The sequence below is a fragment of the Saimiri boliviensis genome, chromosome 5, assembly GCF_048565385.1.
Source record: "Saimiri boliviensis isolate mSaiBol1 chromosome 5, mSaiBol1.pri, whole genome shotgun sequence".
NCBI lineage: Eukaryota > Metazoa > Chordata > Mammalia > Primates > Cebidae > Saimiri > Saimiri boliviensis.
The window spans coordinates 149755313-149770044 of NC_133453.1; the positions used below are offsets into that span (position 1 = coordinate 149755313).

Sequence of the window (14732 nt, forward strand, 5' to 3'; positions counted from 1 at the left end):
AACATTTAATCCTCTCCCAAATAAGAGCGGAAAACATTTCTGAATGATAATGCAATTTGCCATATCCTCCAAATTTCCGTCTGCCAATTCAACTTTGTTAAACATTTTCCAAAGAACATCTTCGGGGAAACTCCCATGCAATGCCATGACTGTACAGTCCAGCACTTGGAAGATAACAGGGACGCTGAGGATGAGAATTCGAAACTCATTTCAAAAATACTTAAAGTCTCTGGAGGTTCGCCAAGGTACTCATTGACACAGAATCCGGAATTAAGAAATTATACCATTTTCTTTTGTATTTGTTTAGTCAATAAAATCTACTTGTTCAAAGGAAAATGCCATTTCCAATCAGCAAAACGTTTAGGCATTCAGCGTATGCCCAACACCTCCGAGTCTCTGAGGTGGAGATGGTGAGTGGGGCACACAATGAAGGTGAACAGAAGCACAGTCCGTCCTCCCAACTACTGACGCTCCTGACCCATGGCAGACAGATTCATTCAGAACTGGCCTCCACGAAGCTGTGGCATGCACTATCCTGGGGGCATAAAGATATGCCAGGGCACATGACTTGGTGATTTAGGAGAGGTTTCATGGTGCATTAAAGCTGTGGTGTCACCAGTGATGGATGCATGCACCTACGGTGTAAGAGACACTCATGGCTGAATAGGATTCCTTCAGGCAAAGAGGAAGGAGAGCTTTCAAGGTAACAGACCCAGCAGAGCTGTTCAAGATGCCATGAGACAACAGATGCTGGAGAGGATGTGGAGAAACAGGATCACTTTTACACTGTTGGTGGGAGTGTAAACTAGTTCAACCACTGTGGGAGACAGTGCAGCCCTTCCTCAAGGATCTAGAACTAGAAATGCCATTTGACCCAGCAATCCCATTACTGGGTATATACAAGGATTATAAATCATAAAGACACATGCACACGTATGTTTATAGCAGCACTGTTTAAAATAGCAAAGACCTGGAACCAACCTAATGCCCATCAACGATAGACTGGACAAAGAAAATGAGGCACATATGCACCACGGAATACTATGCAGCCATAAACAAAGATGAGTTTCTGTCCTTTTTAGGGACATGGGTGAATCTGGAAACCATTATTCTCAGCAAACTGACACAAGAACAGAAAACCAAACACTGTGTGTTCTCACTCATAGGCAGATGTTAAATAGTTAAGAACACATATACAGAGGGAGGGGAACATCACACACAGCGGTATGTTGGGGGCCGGGGACCAGGGGAGGGACAGCGGGAGGCATAACACTGGGAGAAATGGCTGATGTAGGTGATAGGAAGATGGAGACAGCAAACCACCATGGCATGTCTGTAGCTAAGCAACAATCCTGTAAGATCTGCACACGTACCCCAGGACTTAAAGAACAATTTTAAAAAAAAAAGATGCCATCAGACAGAGACCTCAGAATGCCAGTCAGCCCGAGAATCATCTGATGTAGTAGATCCATTCTGCTAGGCAAAGGCTTTTCCCATTTGATGCGCATCTTAAAGAGTACATAAAAGTATTTTTGTAGCTCCGGTAGACAAGGTCCTTACACTGAGAGGGTGGAATGCCATGAAATATGCTGTATCTATGGGGAAAACTCCCGAGTGATCACAGCTAGAGGCTAAAAATTTAAAGTTGAGAAGTAATGCGTCAGCTGCACTAAGACAACCCCTTCAAAACGAAACCGAAGCTTGAATTTACAACCGAAATACACAGAAGCCCTAACGTCTGTGTGCCAATGCAGATGTGCTCAGGTCCCTGGGCAGACGCTGAGCCAACAGACAGAGACACAAGTGCACTGTTCCAATGCAAGGGTTCCTTGGCAAGACGACCTAGTGAAGATGCTGATCCCAGCCCTTTCTGCCCAGATGCAGTCACTGTGATGCCAAAAATGGCTCTGGATCTCGAATCCAGCCTGAATTTACATCATTCCCTACACATTAATATTTTTGAAGAATTCATTAAAAATGTGGACACAGAGGGTCATGTCAGCTTTGCAGAGTGCTAAGAGCCACTCACATGCATCTGTCAACTGACAGAAGCTGATATTTTAGCCATGGCAGCAGAGCTCACTCAGGTACCCGTTCCTCTTCCCATCAAGGCACCCATGGTGGGGCCCTCCCGCTGCAGCCTGGGAAGCTTTGTGAGCTCTCACTCAGAGCTGTTCCGGACCCTTATCCTGCTATACGATTCATTTATTATCTGGCTTTTACTCTGTAATGCAGCCTAAAGTTAAAAATAGTGTTCCTAATTCTTACTCCCATTACTAGTCACCTTATTGTATGTTGAAAAAATCCATTAAGAAAAGGAAATACGTAAAATAGAAAAGAGAGAAACATGAGATTGGGTTTTTAAAAAATTTGTTTCAAATATTGTCCCAACCAGGCAGTGAGTTCTCTCTGATCCTCTACAGAAAAACCAGCGTTGAACCACGTAACAGTGCAGCAAAGAGCAGGGATGTTTGTTTGAACAATTCAGCCCCACCGTTTATTTGGGATATTCCTTTTTGAGAAGGTTACTATCCTCTCTTTCCCTGTGTGTAAGACGAAGGCATGAATACCATAAGTGGCAAAAAATTATACTTCATAAAAATTAAAAAGTTATGCTCCAAAGCGTACCATCAAGATAACCTACAGAATGGGAGAAAATATTTGCAAATCATATATATGATAAGGAGCTTATATCTAAAATACATAAAGAATGTGGCTGAGTGTGATGGCTCACGCCTGCAGTCTCAGCACTTTGGGAGGCTGGGGTGTGAGGATTGCTTGAGCCTTGGAGTTCGAGACCAGCCTGGGCAACATAGGGAGACTCCATCTTTACAAAAAAACAAAACAAAAAAAATTAGCTGATCATGGTGGCATATGCCTATATTCCCAGGTACTTAGGAGGCTGAGGTGAGAGGATCGCTTGACTCCAGGAGGTTGAGGCTGCAGTGAACCGAGATAAGACCCCCGTCTCAAAGAAAAGAATGCTTACAAAAAAGACAAATAACTGAATTTGTTTATTTGGGAAGAGGGTTTGAATAGATATTTTTCCAAATATAGATAAACGGTCAAAAAGCATATGAAAAGATGCTCAACATCATTAGTCATTAGGGAAATACATGTCAAAACAACAGTGAGACCCCACACCCTACCCTCTAGGATGGCTACAGTCATCAAAAAGACAGAAAATAACTAGTGTTGGTGAGAATATGGAGAAATTGGAATCCTCCTGGACTTCTGGTAGGAATATTATGAAGCCACCACTTTAGAAAATAGTCTGATAGTTTCTCAAGAGGATGTCGCCCTCTATAACCCAGTCATTCCACTCCTAAGTATATGAATTAATTTCCTAAAAGAAACGAAAACACACATCTACACTAAAACTTACATCCTAATGCTCCTAGCAGCCTTATAGCTAATACTCCAAGCCAAATGCTCATCAGCTGATGAATGGGTAAACAAAATGCAGTATATTTATTTGGCAATAAAAAGGAATGAAGTACTGATTCATGCCACAATGTGGATGAACCTGGAAAACATCAGGCTAAGTGAAAGAGCAGTCACACAAGACCACGCGAATGAGTCCACTGATATGAAATGCACTTCAGAGACAAGTCGATAGAAACGGTGAGTAGGTGAGTGGCTGCCTAGGGTCAGGAGAAACGGGAAGAGACTGCTAGTGGATACAGGGCTTCTTTTTGGGGCGATAAAAAATTTCTAAAATCGATTTGGTCATGGTTGCACAACTCAACAAATATATTAAACACCACTGAATGTATCCTTTAAATGGGTGAATTGTATGGTATGTGAATTGCATCCCAATAGATCCATTATAAGGAAAAATCTGTTTACTACATGTATTTTTACTGGCAATTAAATTCACATCAACTTTAAAACAGTCTATCTGACCCAAAGTACACACTCAAGAAACACAAGTTCCTTCTTTCTTTTCTTCTTCCCCGGCTTTGGTGCCTTCTCTGTTCATGATTCTGTAACCAGGGCTTTCTCCCCTGAGCACAGTTTTAACATTCTGCTGGAGGTCTTAAAGGCAATTTAAAAAGATGAAGGTAGTTAAGAACTCTTTTTGCAAAAAAGATTTAAGGCAATGAATTTCTGAAGCAATCTGTCTTCTGCAGTGAGACAGGTTTCATATGTTGGGAACCCTTATAAAAACTGCTGTCACAGCAAAGAGAGAATACAGTTAAACTCTGCTTTGCCCTGGGAGTGAGCATGCTCTGGTCCAGCATTTGGGACTGGGAGATTAGGGACTGGGCCTGGCCAGGAAGCACAGGTGAATTGCCTCTAAGAATCCTTGTAACCAAAGTCAACGGGGAGAAAAGAAATAGAAATTTGTCTCTGGAATTTAAGGTAAAATTAAACTATAAATAAAAGACAGATGGAAATTCTTCCTTTTAATGTTTCATGTATCTTTTTTTTTCTTTTTTCTTTTTTGAGACAGAGTCTTGCTCTGTCGCCAGGCACCAGGCTGGAGTGCAATGGCACGATCTCAGCTCACTGCAACCTCTGCCTCCCGGATTCATGCAATTCTTCTGCCTCAGCCTCCCGGGTAGCTGGGACTACAGGCACATGCCACCATGCCCAGCTAATTTTTGTGTGTTTTTAGTAGAGACTGGGTTTCACCACATTGGTCAGGATGGTCTCGATCTCTTGACCTTGTGATCTGCCCGTCTCGGTCTCCCAAAGTGCTGGGATTACAGGCGTGAGCCACCGCGCCCGGCATCATATACCTCTAGTAGATGGTATCTATAGACTGAATGGGCAATAATTGGATCCTAGGCTTTAGTTAAGCAGACTAAAGCTTGGAGTTCACAATTGGACTCCCTGAATACATATATTAACAGTGTGACAGGTGGACTTTTAAAAAAATTTATAACCTGTCATGATCATTAATAAGAAAATAAAGCAATATTTTGAAAATTAATTCTTGCAAAGAGAATACATGTATCTTAGCTGAAATGTCTGATCCTTATTCATTTTGCATCCTTCTCTTTTTCTTCCGATGTTAGCCAAAGTATTTTGAAATAAAGTCAGAATTGGCCGGGCGCAGTGGCTCAAGCCTGTAATCCCAGCACTTTGGGAGGCCGAGGCAGGTGGATCACGAGGTCGAGAGATCGAGACCATCCTGGTCAACAAGGTGAAACCCCGTCTCTACTAAAAATACAAAAAGTTAGCTGGGCATGGTGGTGCGTGCCTGTAATCCCAGCTACTTAGGAGGCTGAGGCAGGAGAATTGCCTGAGCCCAGGAGGCGGAGGTTGCGGTGAGCCGAGATCGCGCCATTGCACTCCAGCCTGGGTAACAAGAGCGAAACTCCGTCTCAAAAAAAAAAAAAAAAAAAAAAGAAATAAAGTCAGAATATATCACTGCCCAAATGTACCACAGAAAAAAGGAAGATAAGGATAAACATCACAAAATTAAAGAATCATATTAAACCATCTGTTCTTCACATATCTTGCAAAAACCTCAATCTTTCCATTCAAAGACGACTTTTGGTTCAGAGTAAATTTTTGGTTTGGCAAAAACTATACATCCCAAATTTTGCTGCTGAGTGGGACACATTTTCAAGGCCAATACAAAAGCTGAATTTCAATCTGTTGATCTGTATGTTCACAGTGATATTTGAGGAGCTCTTTGATTTTTGGCTGAGTATGTTTGTTGAAATACATTTAATTCAGTATTTCTCTTAACCTGATCCCTTATCTGTCTGTTAGGCAAGGGCTTCGCTCACGTTTTCACAGCTTGTAACTGTTACAGCCAAAGGCTCAAATACCCTGACTGAGCTTTACATTGCTTTCTTCAGCAACAGAGTAATCTAGATAAATGTTTCCTCTTTATAATGTTACCAGAAAAATACAGAGTTGAATGGCTTATGTTTCCCGAAATTAAATTCTAAAAATAGTTTCCTAAATTTTCTTCTTTTTCCCTCTCATGTATTAGTAGCCCAAACTAAAGAAGAATTACATATTGAAACAACTGAAGACTTTTCTGAAAGAAGTGAAGAGGGGTGAAAAATAAGCCATGGTGTTCAGGTATTGCAGAATATATTGAAAATGGCTGGAAAAAGCGTACAGAATTTACATAAATCTGGAGAGATTTAAACCGGAGAGAGAACAAGCCAGTAAAATTCTGTGTCAAGATGTGAGAGAGAAAGAAAACAGAGAAGGGAGCCCCATGTTTCTGATACCTGCAGTTTTCATAAGAGAAAGAAGAGAAGCGAATCATGACATCCAAGACTCAGAGGACTAGAGGGGCAGACGCTGGACACAGAGGCCATGAAGGGGACCGCATTAAACCTCCTACAGCTTCGGTTGGTGATACCTACACAAACAGTTTTGCTCAAGGTGTAAAGATAAACCAGACAGACTCACGCGTGCTCAAAGACTGAGCCTGAACTCAGAATTACTCATATCCCAGAAAGTAGATGAAGCTTATCCTAGATTGCTAATGCCTCCAGCTGTCTACTAAAAGTGTAGATCCTCTCTAAAAGATACAGCAAAAGAGCAGTTCCAGCATGAAACATAAGAAGAAAATGAAATGCAACACTTAGAAAGAAACGTGCAAGTTAGGCAGGATACAAAGCTGGATATGTGTGTCATTGGGATTCTAGAAGAAGAGAGAATGGGGCAGAAGCAGCCCTTGAAGAGATGACGGCCAGTGATGCTCCAAACCCGCAGACAGACAGGCATCAAACCAGAGACTCAAGGAGGTCCATTAACTCCAAGAGGGGCCGGGCGTGGTGGCTCACAGCTGTAATCCCAGCACTTTGGGAAGCTGAGATGGGCAGATCACTTGAGGTCAGGAGTTCAAGATCAGCCTGGCCAACATAGTGAAACCCCGTCCCTACTAAAAATATAAAATTTAGCTAGGCGTGGTGGCAAGCACTTGCAAATCCAACTACCAGGGAGGCTGAAACAGGAGGATCGCTTGAACCCAGGATGCGGAGGTTGCAATAGCGGAGATCGAAGCCACTGCACTCCAGCCTGGGTGATACAGTGAGACTTTATCTCAAAAAACAAAACAAACACAAAACTCCAAGAAGAATAATCACAGAGGGAGCTGCAACTTGAAGCATCATAAAAATGCCCATGAAAACCAAGGACAAAGAGAAAAATCACAAAGTCATCTGCAAGGGGTAGAAAAACAGATTATAGTCATGCCCCTCATAACGATGTATAGGTCAACGGATGAGGTCCCAGAAGATTACAGGGTAGCTGAAAAATTCCTTTCGCCTAGTGACATCATAGTCTGGTCCCAATAAACTTCGGGAGTGTTTGTTCTTTCCTAGCTCCGCCTGCTTTTTTGGAGGAGACAGCATCTTGCAGGCTGGAGTGCAGTCGAACAATCATAGCTCACTTACAGCCTCAAAGTCCTGAGTGCCAGAGATCCTCCCACTTCAGCCTCTGAATAGCTGGAACCACAGATGCTGCCACCATGGCCTGACTCAATCTTTTATTTTTTTTAGAGAGGAGGTCTCACGGTGTTTCACAGGCTGGTCAAGAACTCCTGGCCTCAAGTGACCCTCCTGCCTTGGCATCCCAAAGCACTGGGATTATAGGTGTGAGCCACTGTGCCCAGCCTCTAATCCCTTTTTTTGGTAATACTCTATCAGACTAGAAAATCCTGTTTACCAGTCACATTCTTACTAATTCAGAATACTTGTAGAAAGAAAAATAAATTAGGATAATACTTGATATTAAGGTATTTTTAGAACACTGCAACGTATGCCATTTCTTCATGCACAGGTGAATCAGAATAATTTTAAAGTGCATGCTTTTGAAAGTTGGGAGGTTTTGTAGCTGACTGACGTGGAGTTCCTGTGATGCACCCGGTAAATGCAGGGCTCGGTTCATGCTGGAAGGAAGATGTAACACTGCATTCTGACGGTCCCGTGGGTCTATGAATAGTTAAGTATTCTGCCACATACCTGTAGTGTCTGTTTTCTCCAGACATGCTTAGGATGTGTTCTAACACAGAGACTGAAAAGAAAGACGGAGATTGCATCTGGAGAATGGTGGTTCTGAGCGCGTTCAAGTCAGTGGATTCAGGAAGTCATTCTAAGTGGCTCTGGTCCCCTTTGGAGGCAGCAGACCCTCTGCAAACACCTCACCTGGCTTTCCAATGGGGCTGCATGAAAATGCAATAAGAAATCCTCATGGCAGCACCCTCATGGCCATCTCTGCAACTTTCCAGGCAAGGCTGCACGGGCAGGACCATCCAGTGAGTACACTAGCCTCTGTTCTGAGCAGACTTTTGGCTCATACCACTCAGAGCACGGAATACTTTACGCCTCCGTTTTAGAAGACAGACATCATTTCTTCCAGTGCCTCGCAGGGCACTGAATGTTCTTGGTTGTGGACACTATTCCTTAATGATAAGCCCACGTTCCTGCTGGCTCTCATTCCTCCCTGAAGTAAACATCTCAGTGTGTCTTCTCTGGACAATGCAGGGACATCAGCAAGGTCTCTTGAGGCAGAGGATAAAGTCACACTGCATTAAAGAAAGAACCTGACTGGTGTCTTAGAAACTCTGGTTTTTACATCTACGTATCATGTAATTTGGCTCCTAAGGATGGAAAGGGGGGAACATTGGTGGTGACCCTAACAGATCAATTACTTACTCAGTGACAACTGCCACACGCCCAGGACCCAGTGGGCATTACTCAAGATGGGGCTGGGGAGGTGATGAACCACGCATGACTGACACAGGTCCCTCCTCAGGGGGGCGTGCCCTGGCAGAAGCAGGTGCTGTGAGTTATGAGCAGAGCGGAGGGGTGGCCAGTCCTGCCCCGTGGAGACGCACTCCTGCCACGTAACCCAGCCTGGGGTCTGTGTGGGGCAGAGCAGGTCCAAACGGCTTCCCAGAGTGGGTGACATCGGGTCAGGAGTGTTCGACTCACCCACTGGCTTCGTGGTTGTCGTCATGGGAGTGGGGCCAACTTCATGCACTGGTTGTTCAAGCTACACGGACGGCTCTGTCTTCACTTAGCATTTTCGACCCAGAGCTGTGGTCTCTGTAATGCCTCACATTTTACAAAGCACTTTCATTTATTCTATCCATTACAGTGCACAGCCTTTCAGTAAGCACAGAGCTACTGAGTCAGCACTGCACATTGCAAAATATACATTGAGTAACTCAGCAAAACCGGCGCAGGAACAGACTAAGGAGCAGAAGGTGCCGTCTCAGTCTGTCTGCGGTTGATACAAAGAGGACAAAGGAAACCCAGACGAAGGCAACCTTCATCAGGTGACATCAGATGATGGCCACGTGTCATGACGAAGGCGGGCTGGAGGTGACGCACGTGCCTGGACCACCAAGGCTGGCCGCTGACCCCACTGAGGGGAGGCAGCTCACTCCCGGGAGAACAGCACCTGCCTCCTCTGCGCACCCTCCTTCCTCCCTCTTCCTTCCTGCCTCCAAGGTCATCAGTGACCTGCCGTCTGCCCAAGGATGGGAGATCCTTACGTCAGCAAACACCGATTGGTAAAATTCATCCTGTCTTTTCAACAACCAGCCCCAGAGGGCATCTCCTCCTTAGGTGATCCCTCCTCCCTATCAAAGCCTATCACTCCCCTGCAGATGCGGAGAGCAGGGGTGTGTGTGACGGGTGACCGGTGACGGCGCTCCTTCGACGATCCTGTGCCGTGAGTCCATCACACCCATGGAGCCGCTGCCCCAAAGGGACTGCAGGTGGACGCAGGGCTCACCTGTGGCAAAGACAACATTCCTCGAGACCAGACGGTGCTCCACGATGGAGAACTGCGGGAGCTCGATCCTTTCCACGCCGGTGACAGCCTTGTCCCCGCCTCGCCAGTAAAATTCAATGTCATCCGTGGTGTAGCCATCTGCGAAGAGAGAAGCAAGGGGCTGGAAACATCACCACTTCGTTTAGGCGCACGGCTAAATAAACGATCATTAACCTGGAGGGCACGGCTCTGCTAGGTTTAGAGTAGATTTGCTGGATGTGCTTGTCTAGGGCAAGTGTGGTCAAAGACTGACTTTCCAACAGTCTCGTGTTATGGCTGCCATTTTGTTTGGACCAGGCTGGTATTGAAAAGTTGAGAAGCTGGGAAAACGGGTGCTCTGACCAGAGTTCTGTTTGCAAAATGTAACTTCAGAGCTCACCCAGACACCACAGAGATGAATTTAAAATACACCTCAACTGACATGAATAAGACAGTTGTAAGAGAAAGTGAGAACTCAAGTATGAAGGATTTTGGAAAGGCAAACTCCTTTCAAGAGCTTTTGAGAGCGTTCAGAGTTCAAAGACTGAGCGTGAATTTCACCAGTCAGTGGTTGATTACATGAGGAATGCTCAGAGCAAATGAAATGCTCTCCGGGGCATAATTGGACGGTTTTATCAACTCTTCCTGGCCACAAGGTTTGCCAGCCTTAGAAACGCCTGTTGTTGGGATACTCCTGACCCCTGGAGATGTGCACAGGTGATCTCACCAGAAAGAACAGTGGTGCTAGCTGGATTATAGCTCCAAATCCAGCTTTAGCACAGTGCTCGTGTTCACATGGTGATTAACCATGGCTTCTTGAGAATGAGTAAATGGGACAATACAGTCCATTGTCACTCGTAACACCCAGGAGTCCCCTAAAACATTAGGTCAACTCTGTCAATGAGATCAACTAAAACAGAGATTGGGAGAACAGTATCATCTTAATATGAAAGACTTTTTAATGCGAACATAAAATACAAGAAACAGATATTCACTCAATATTTAATGTTAGTCAAACAAATGGACCAAAGCTGTGGGGTGGGGATGAGGTGCTCCCGACAGCCAATGCCATCTCCCTGCTCCCATCCACTGTCCTCTCTTCAATGAAACATGCATCTTTCCACATGGTAAGTGGCATACTCTGCTTAAAACCTGCAAATGCTTCCCAGTGAAATTATTAACAGCAAAACAAGTCCAAACTCCTTATGAGAACCCCAAGAACCTACAGCCTGGCCCCCGTGGGCCTTCAGCCCCTATTCCTCATTCACCCAGCCAGACCTCCCTGGTCTCTTACTGCAGCTCAGACCCGCATGCTGTGCTCAGGGCTTCTGGGTCCTGTCCAGGGACACACCTCTAGATCTTCACATAGGTCATTCTTTCCCACATCTGCATCTTGGCTGAAATAAAACCTTCTTGCAGAAGCCTTCCCTGGCATTCCACAGGCAACCTCGCCATCACTTACAATGCTTTTATCAGACTTTACTTTCTTCAAAGCACTTACCACTATTTGGTTTTGTTCTAACAGTTTCCTGTCTTTTTTAGACTGTAAGCTCCATGAAGGCAGGTGTTTTGTCTGTCATTTAAAAATATCCCTGTGCTTACAACTGTGCCTACGTAGAGTTGATGTCTAGCAAGTATTTGCTGGATAAATTTGTGGGGTGATGATTTTGCCCTTGAGTGTGGAATTAAAGACACCATCTTTTGTCTATTCCCAACACAGAGACGTGTGTGGTCAGATCACAAGAAAATCAGGGAATCCCTCCTTCCACTCAAATACTTAAACCATGGATTCTCTGCAGAGAAGAGACCTCGCACATGGAGGAAACCTCGTCCACAGCAGACCTTCCTGCTCATCACACGCCCCCGCCCACGCAGAGTGGCAGAATCCTCACTCAGTTGTCAGGCACCGTGTAACCTGACAGCGGAAATAGGAGCTGCTGCCTTATTTAGATTCCAAATTGGCCTTTCTGAAACTTCCACTGACTCATTGGAGTTGTGCCCTCTGGCCACACTGAAGCCAGTTAACTTCTTAAGATCGTCCTTCAAATATTGGGAAATCATCTTTCTCCTGAGCCTTCTGCCCTCTAAGGTAAATGACCCCAGAGAATTCAACTATGCATCACTTGACATGGCTTTATGTCTTTCATCTTCTGTACAAGCACAGCTCTGAAAACAGGACAGTGACATAGGGGGGAAGTGGGGGGCACCGTGGGGCCAGCCCCACCCAGGATCTACCCTAGCCCACCGCCAGTGCAGCTTCTCAGTATGTTTAATCACAAAGACATTCACTTCTCACCAGTCTTATCAAGTGGTATTGCAAAGTCAAAGTCATTTATCCCCCCAAAATTCAAAATAAATACTGACAAGCCTAAATCCAATTGAGATCAGCTGTAAACCAGTTCATAATAGGCCAAGATAAGCAACAACAAAAACAATATCCAAGACAAGCCAGGAGGTGTAGTTCGGGTAGCAGCAGGGACGTCGCTGGATGTTATGGATGCAGCTCTCATCTCTCGTACAGGAGTACTCAGTGCTGAATTATCAATAAAGCATCTGAATACTACCCAGATTGAAGAAAACTGCCAAGAGACAGAAATAGCCTGCTTGTCAAGCCGAGTTCCTGACGGAAAAGGAGTTTTACTCCGACTGCCCAGGGTCCCAGCAGTGCAACCACTCATGCGTGATGAAGCATATTGTAGGAAAATAGCATCTTGGTGTTTGCTCTCCTCTCACTGAATGGACCGAAATGAGGGGCATTTGTTTTCTCACATTTCAGCACAGCAAACAGACCCTCTCAATCAGATTAGAATGAAGAACTCTTTTATACTGAGTCTCTCTCTCTCTTTCTCTTTCTCTGACAGTAACATTTACAGAGTGGAAACTCAAATCTCCAATTTTTAAGATAGTTAAAAGCTATGTCAAAAAATTATGGATGCCTTGAAAAAACATGCTAAATAATGACAAAAGGATCTAAAATACAAGCAGAAGGAGAAAGAAACACAGACACGGATACACACAGCTTTCAATTTCCAGAGTGCAGTTCTGCTCGTCCAGTGGGTATCTCCTGAGGTCCATCATGCATGCTGCCGTTGTGGTGATTCTGAAATACAAAGGATGAGGGACAATATTAAAGAGGGGCTGAGAGATACAGCAGGGAGATGCTCCTAGGTAAACAACGAGAAGCCCGTGGGATCCCTCCCCAGAGTACACATGGCTAAACATCTTGCACTATCCAGGGAGAGAAACTTGAGAAATAAGAAACTCTCTTCAGCATAATAGAGACCAGATGTATCAAGAAAAAAAACAAGACACTTTATTTTACTATATTTTGTAAAATTATTGACTTATACACAAATTATATACACTTGCAATATACAGCATGATGTTTGGAAATATGTATACACTGTGAAATAGCTGAATGGAGGTAATTAACATATGTATTGTATCACCTATTTAGCTTTCTGTGTGTGTGATGAAATCTACCCTCTTAGCAACTTTTGTGTATACAGCACGTGCTTGTTAACTACAGTCACCATATTGTACCCCAAACCTTAGATCCCCCATTTCTTCACTGTGTCTTATGGACTTTGGACAACCAATGGCAGAGAAAGGGGTTTCCAAGGAAGTTCTTACTTTCAATTTCTGTTTTTCTTCTGGTCTCTAGGCTCTCTAACCTCTCTAGAACAGAGAAAGCCCACGTGTGGGACACCACCAATCAAGATAACGTTGAGGTCTTCGACTTTCCATGAGAAGTGTTAAAGTAGCTGCAGGTGCACTGGAACTCTAAACCTCACTCGCTTGTTTCTATTTTATTATAGTTGTCTGTTGGGCTGGATCGTAGTATTTTTTTTTTTTTTGATCATAGTATTACAGAATTTTTTTTTATTTAGTGTGAGATCATCTATCTTTTCAGAGAGAATATTTGGCTTCTCTATTATCAATTATGAACCAAAATTGGGTGGGTTAAGTTTCCTCGGGTCCAGCTAAAGCCATGGAAAGAATTTCTTCCCAAACACAGTTAAGGCTCCACCATGCCATAATTAAACCAACTCTACACTGAGAAACAATACTTGTAGAAATGTCGATCCCATTTCCTACTCTGTCTGCAGCCTCCTCTTAGGGAGGCCAACTTTCTCAAAGCTGCTTTGAAAATGCAACTATTAGGGTCATTATATTTCACATTATACAGCTCTAGAGCCCCGCCCTTTCCCCACCACTGTCAAAGGTGACTGGACTGGGATGGGTTCCTGAGTCAAAGACAGCAAACCAGGAGCGGGGGGTGACACATGACATGGCCTGAGTGAAAAGGCAGAGCGGAGACCAAGAGATTCTCTTCCGTCAGAACGAACTGACAATAACGAGTAGAGTGAGTGCGTCTGCAAGGCCGGGGTTCACAGGCCTGTGATGCTGTTTTCAAAGTGGAGAGCAAAGGATGAGAAAGCGTCACAGAGAGAGAGGAGGAGCAGCGAGCAGAGCTGAGGACGCGGGCGCAGCGGTGGCCCAGGCCCCACCGGGTGGCCTTGCTGAACGCGGGCTCCACCTCTCCAGGAAGCAGCCTCTCAAAGCTTGTGCAGGAGTTCTGGAACCAGCAGTCCTGGCTACGCCCATTCCATGACAGGGACTGAGAATGGAAATGTGAGACTGCCTTCTCCTGAGACCCCCCTAGAGCCGCTACCTGCAATCCGCAGCTGGTCTCCAGGTTTTACCTCGCTTGAAGCCCAGCGCTGAGCTTTCTCTGAATGGCCCTTCCTTAGGAATATTCACGACAAACCTAGTAATGCTGCAGGTGACAAGAGCAGGCCCAGCTCTTACTATCAGAGCCTAACCCAAACATCTGTCCAACACCAGACATGTGCCAGCACTGAGGGCCTTGTCTCATTCGCCCTGAATGCTAGCGCACAGAAATAATGGAGTAAAGTACGTCCTTCAGTGAGCATCTGGTTGAGCAAGAAGGTTAAGCGTGACAGAGAAGCAGTGAGGATAAATGTCAACAT

At 44.7% G+C, this 14732-nt stretch overlaps 1 protein-coding gene across 2 annotated transcripts in view; it reads right to left on the bottom strand.

Moving 5' to 3' along the window:
• GABRB3 (gamma-aminobutyric acid type A receptor subunit beta3) overlaps positions 1–14732 on the bottom strand; it is a 290847-nt gene that overhangs the window by 27008 nt on the left and 249107 nt on the right. For both annotated transcript variants that reach the window (XM_074400139.1, XM_039480066.2), the window contains 2 exons: positions 12756–12838; positions 9721–9858 (listed from right to left, as the gene is read on the bottom strand). In XM_074400139.1, coding sequence (XP_074256240.1) covers positions 9721–9858; positions 12756–12838 — 221 coding nt within the window. The remainder of the gene's footprint in view (positions 1–9720; positions 9859–12755; positions 12839–14732) is intronic.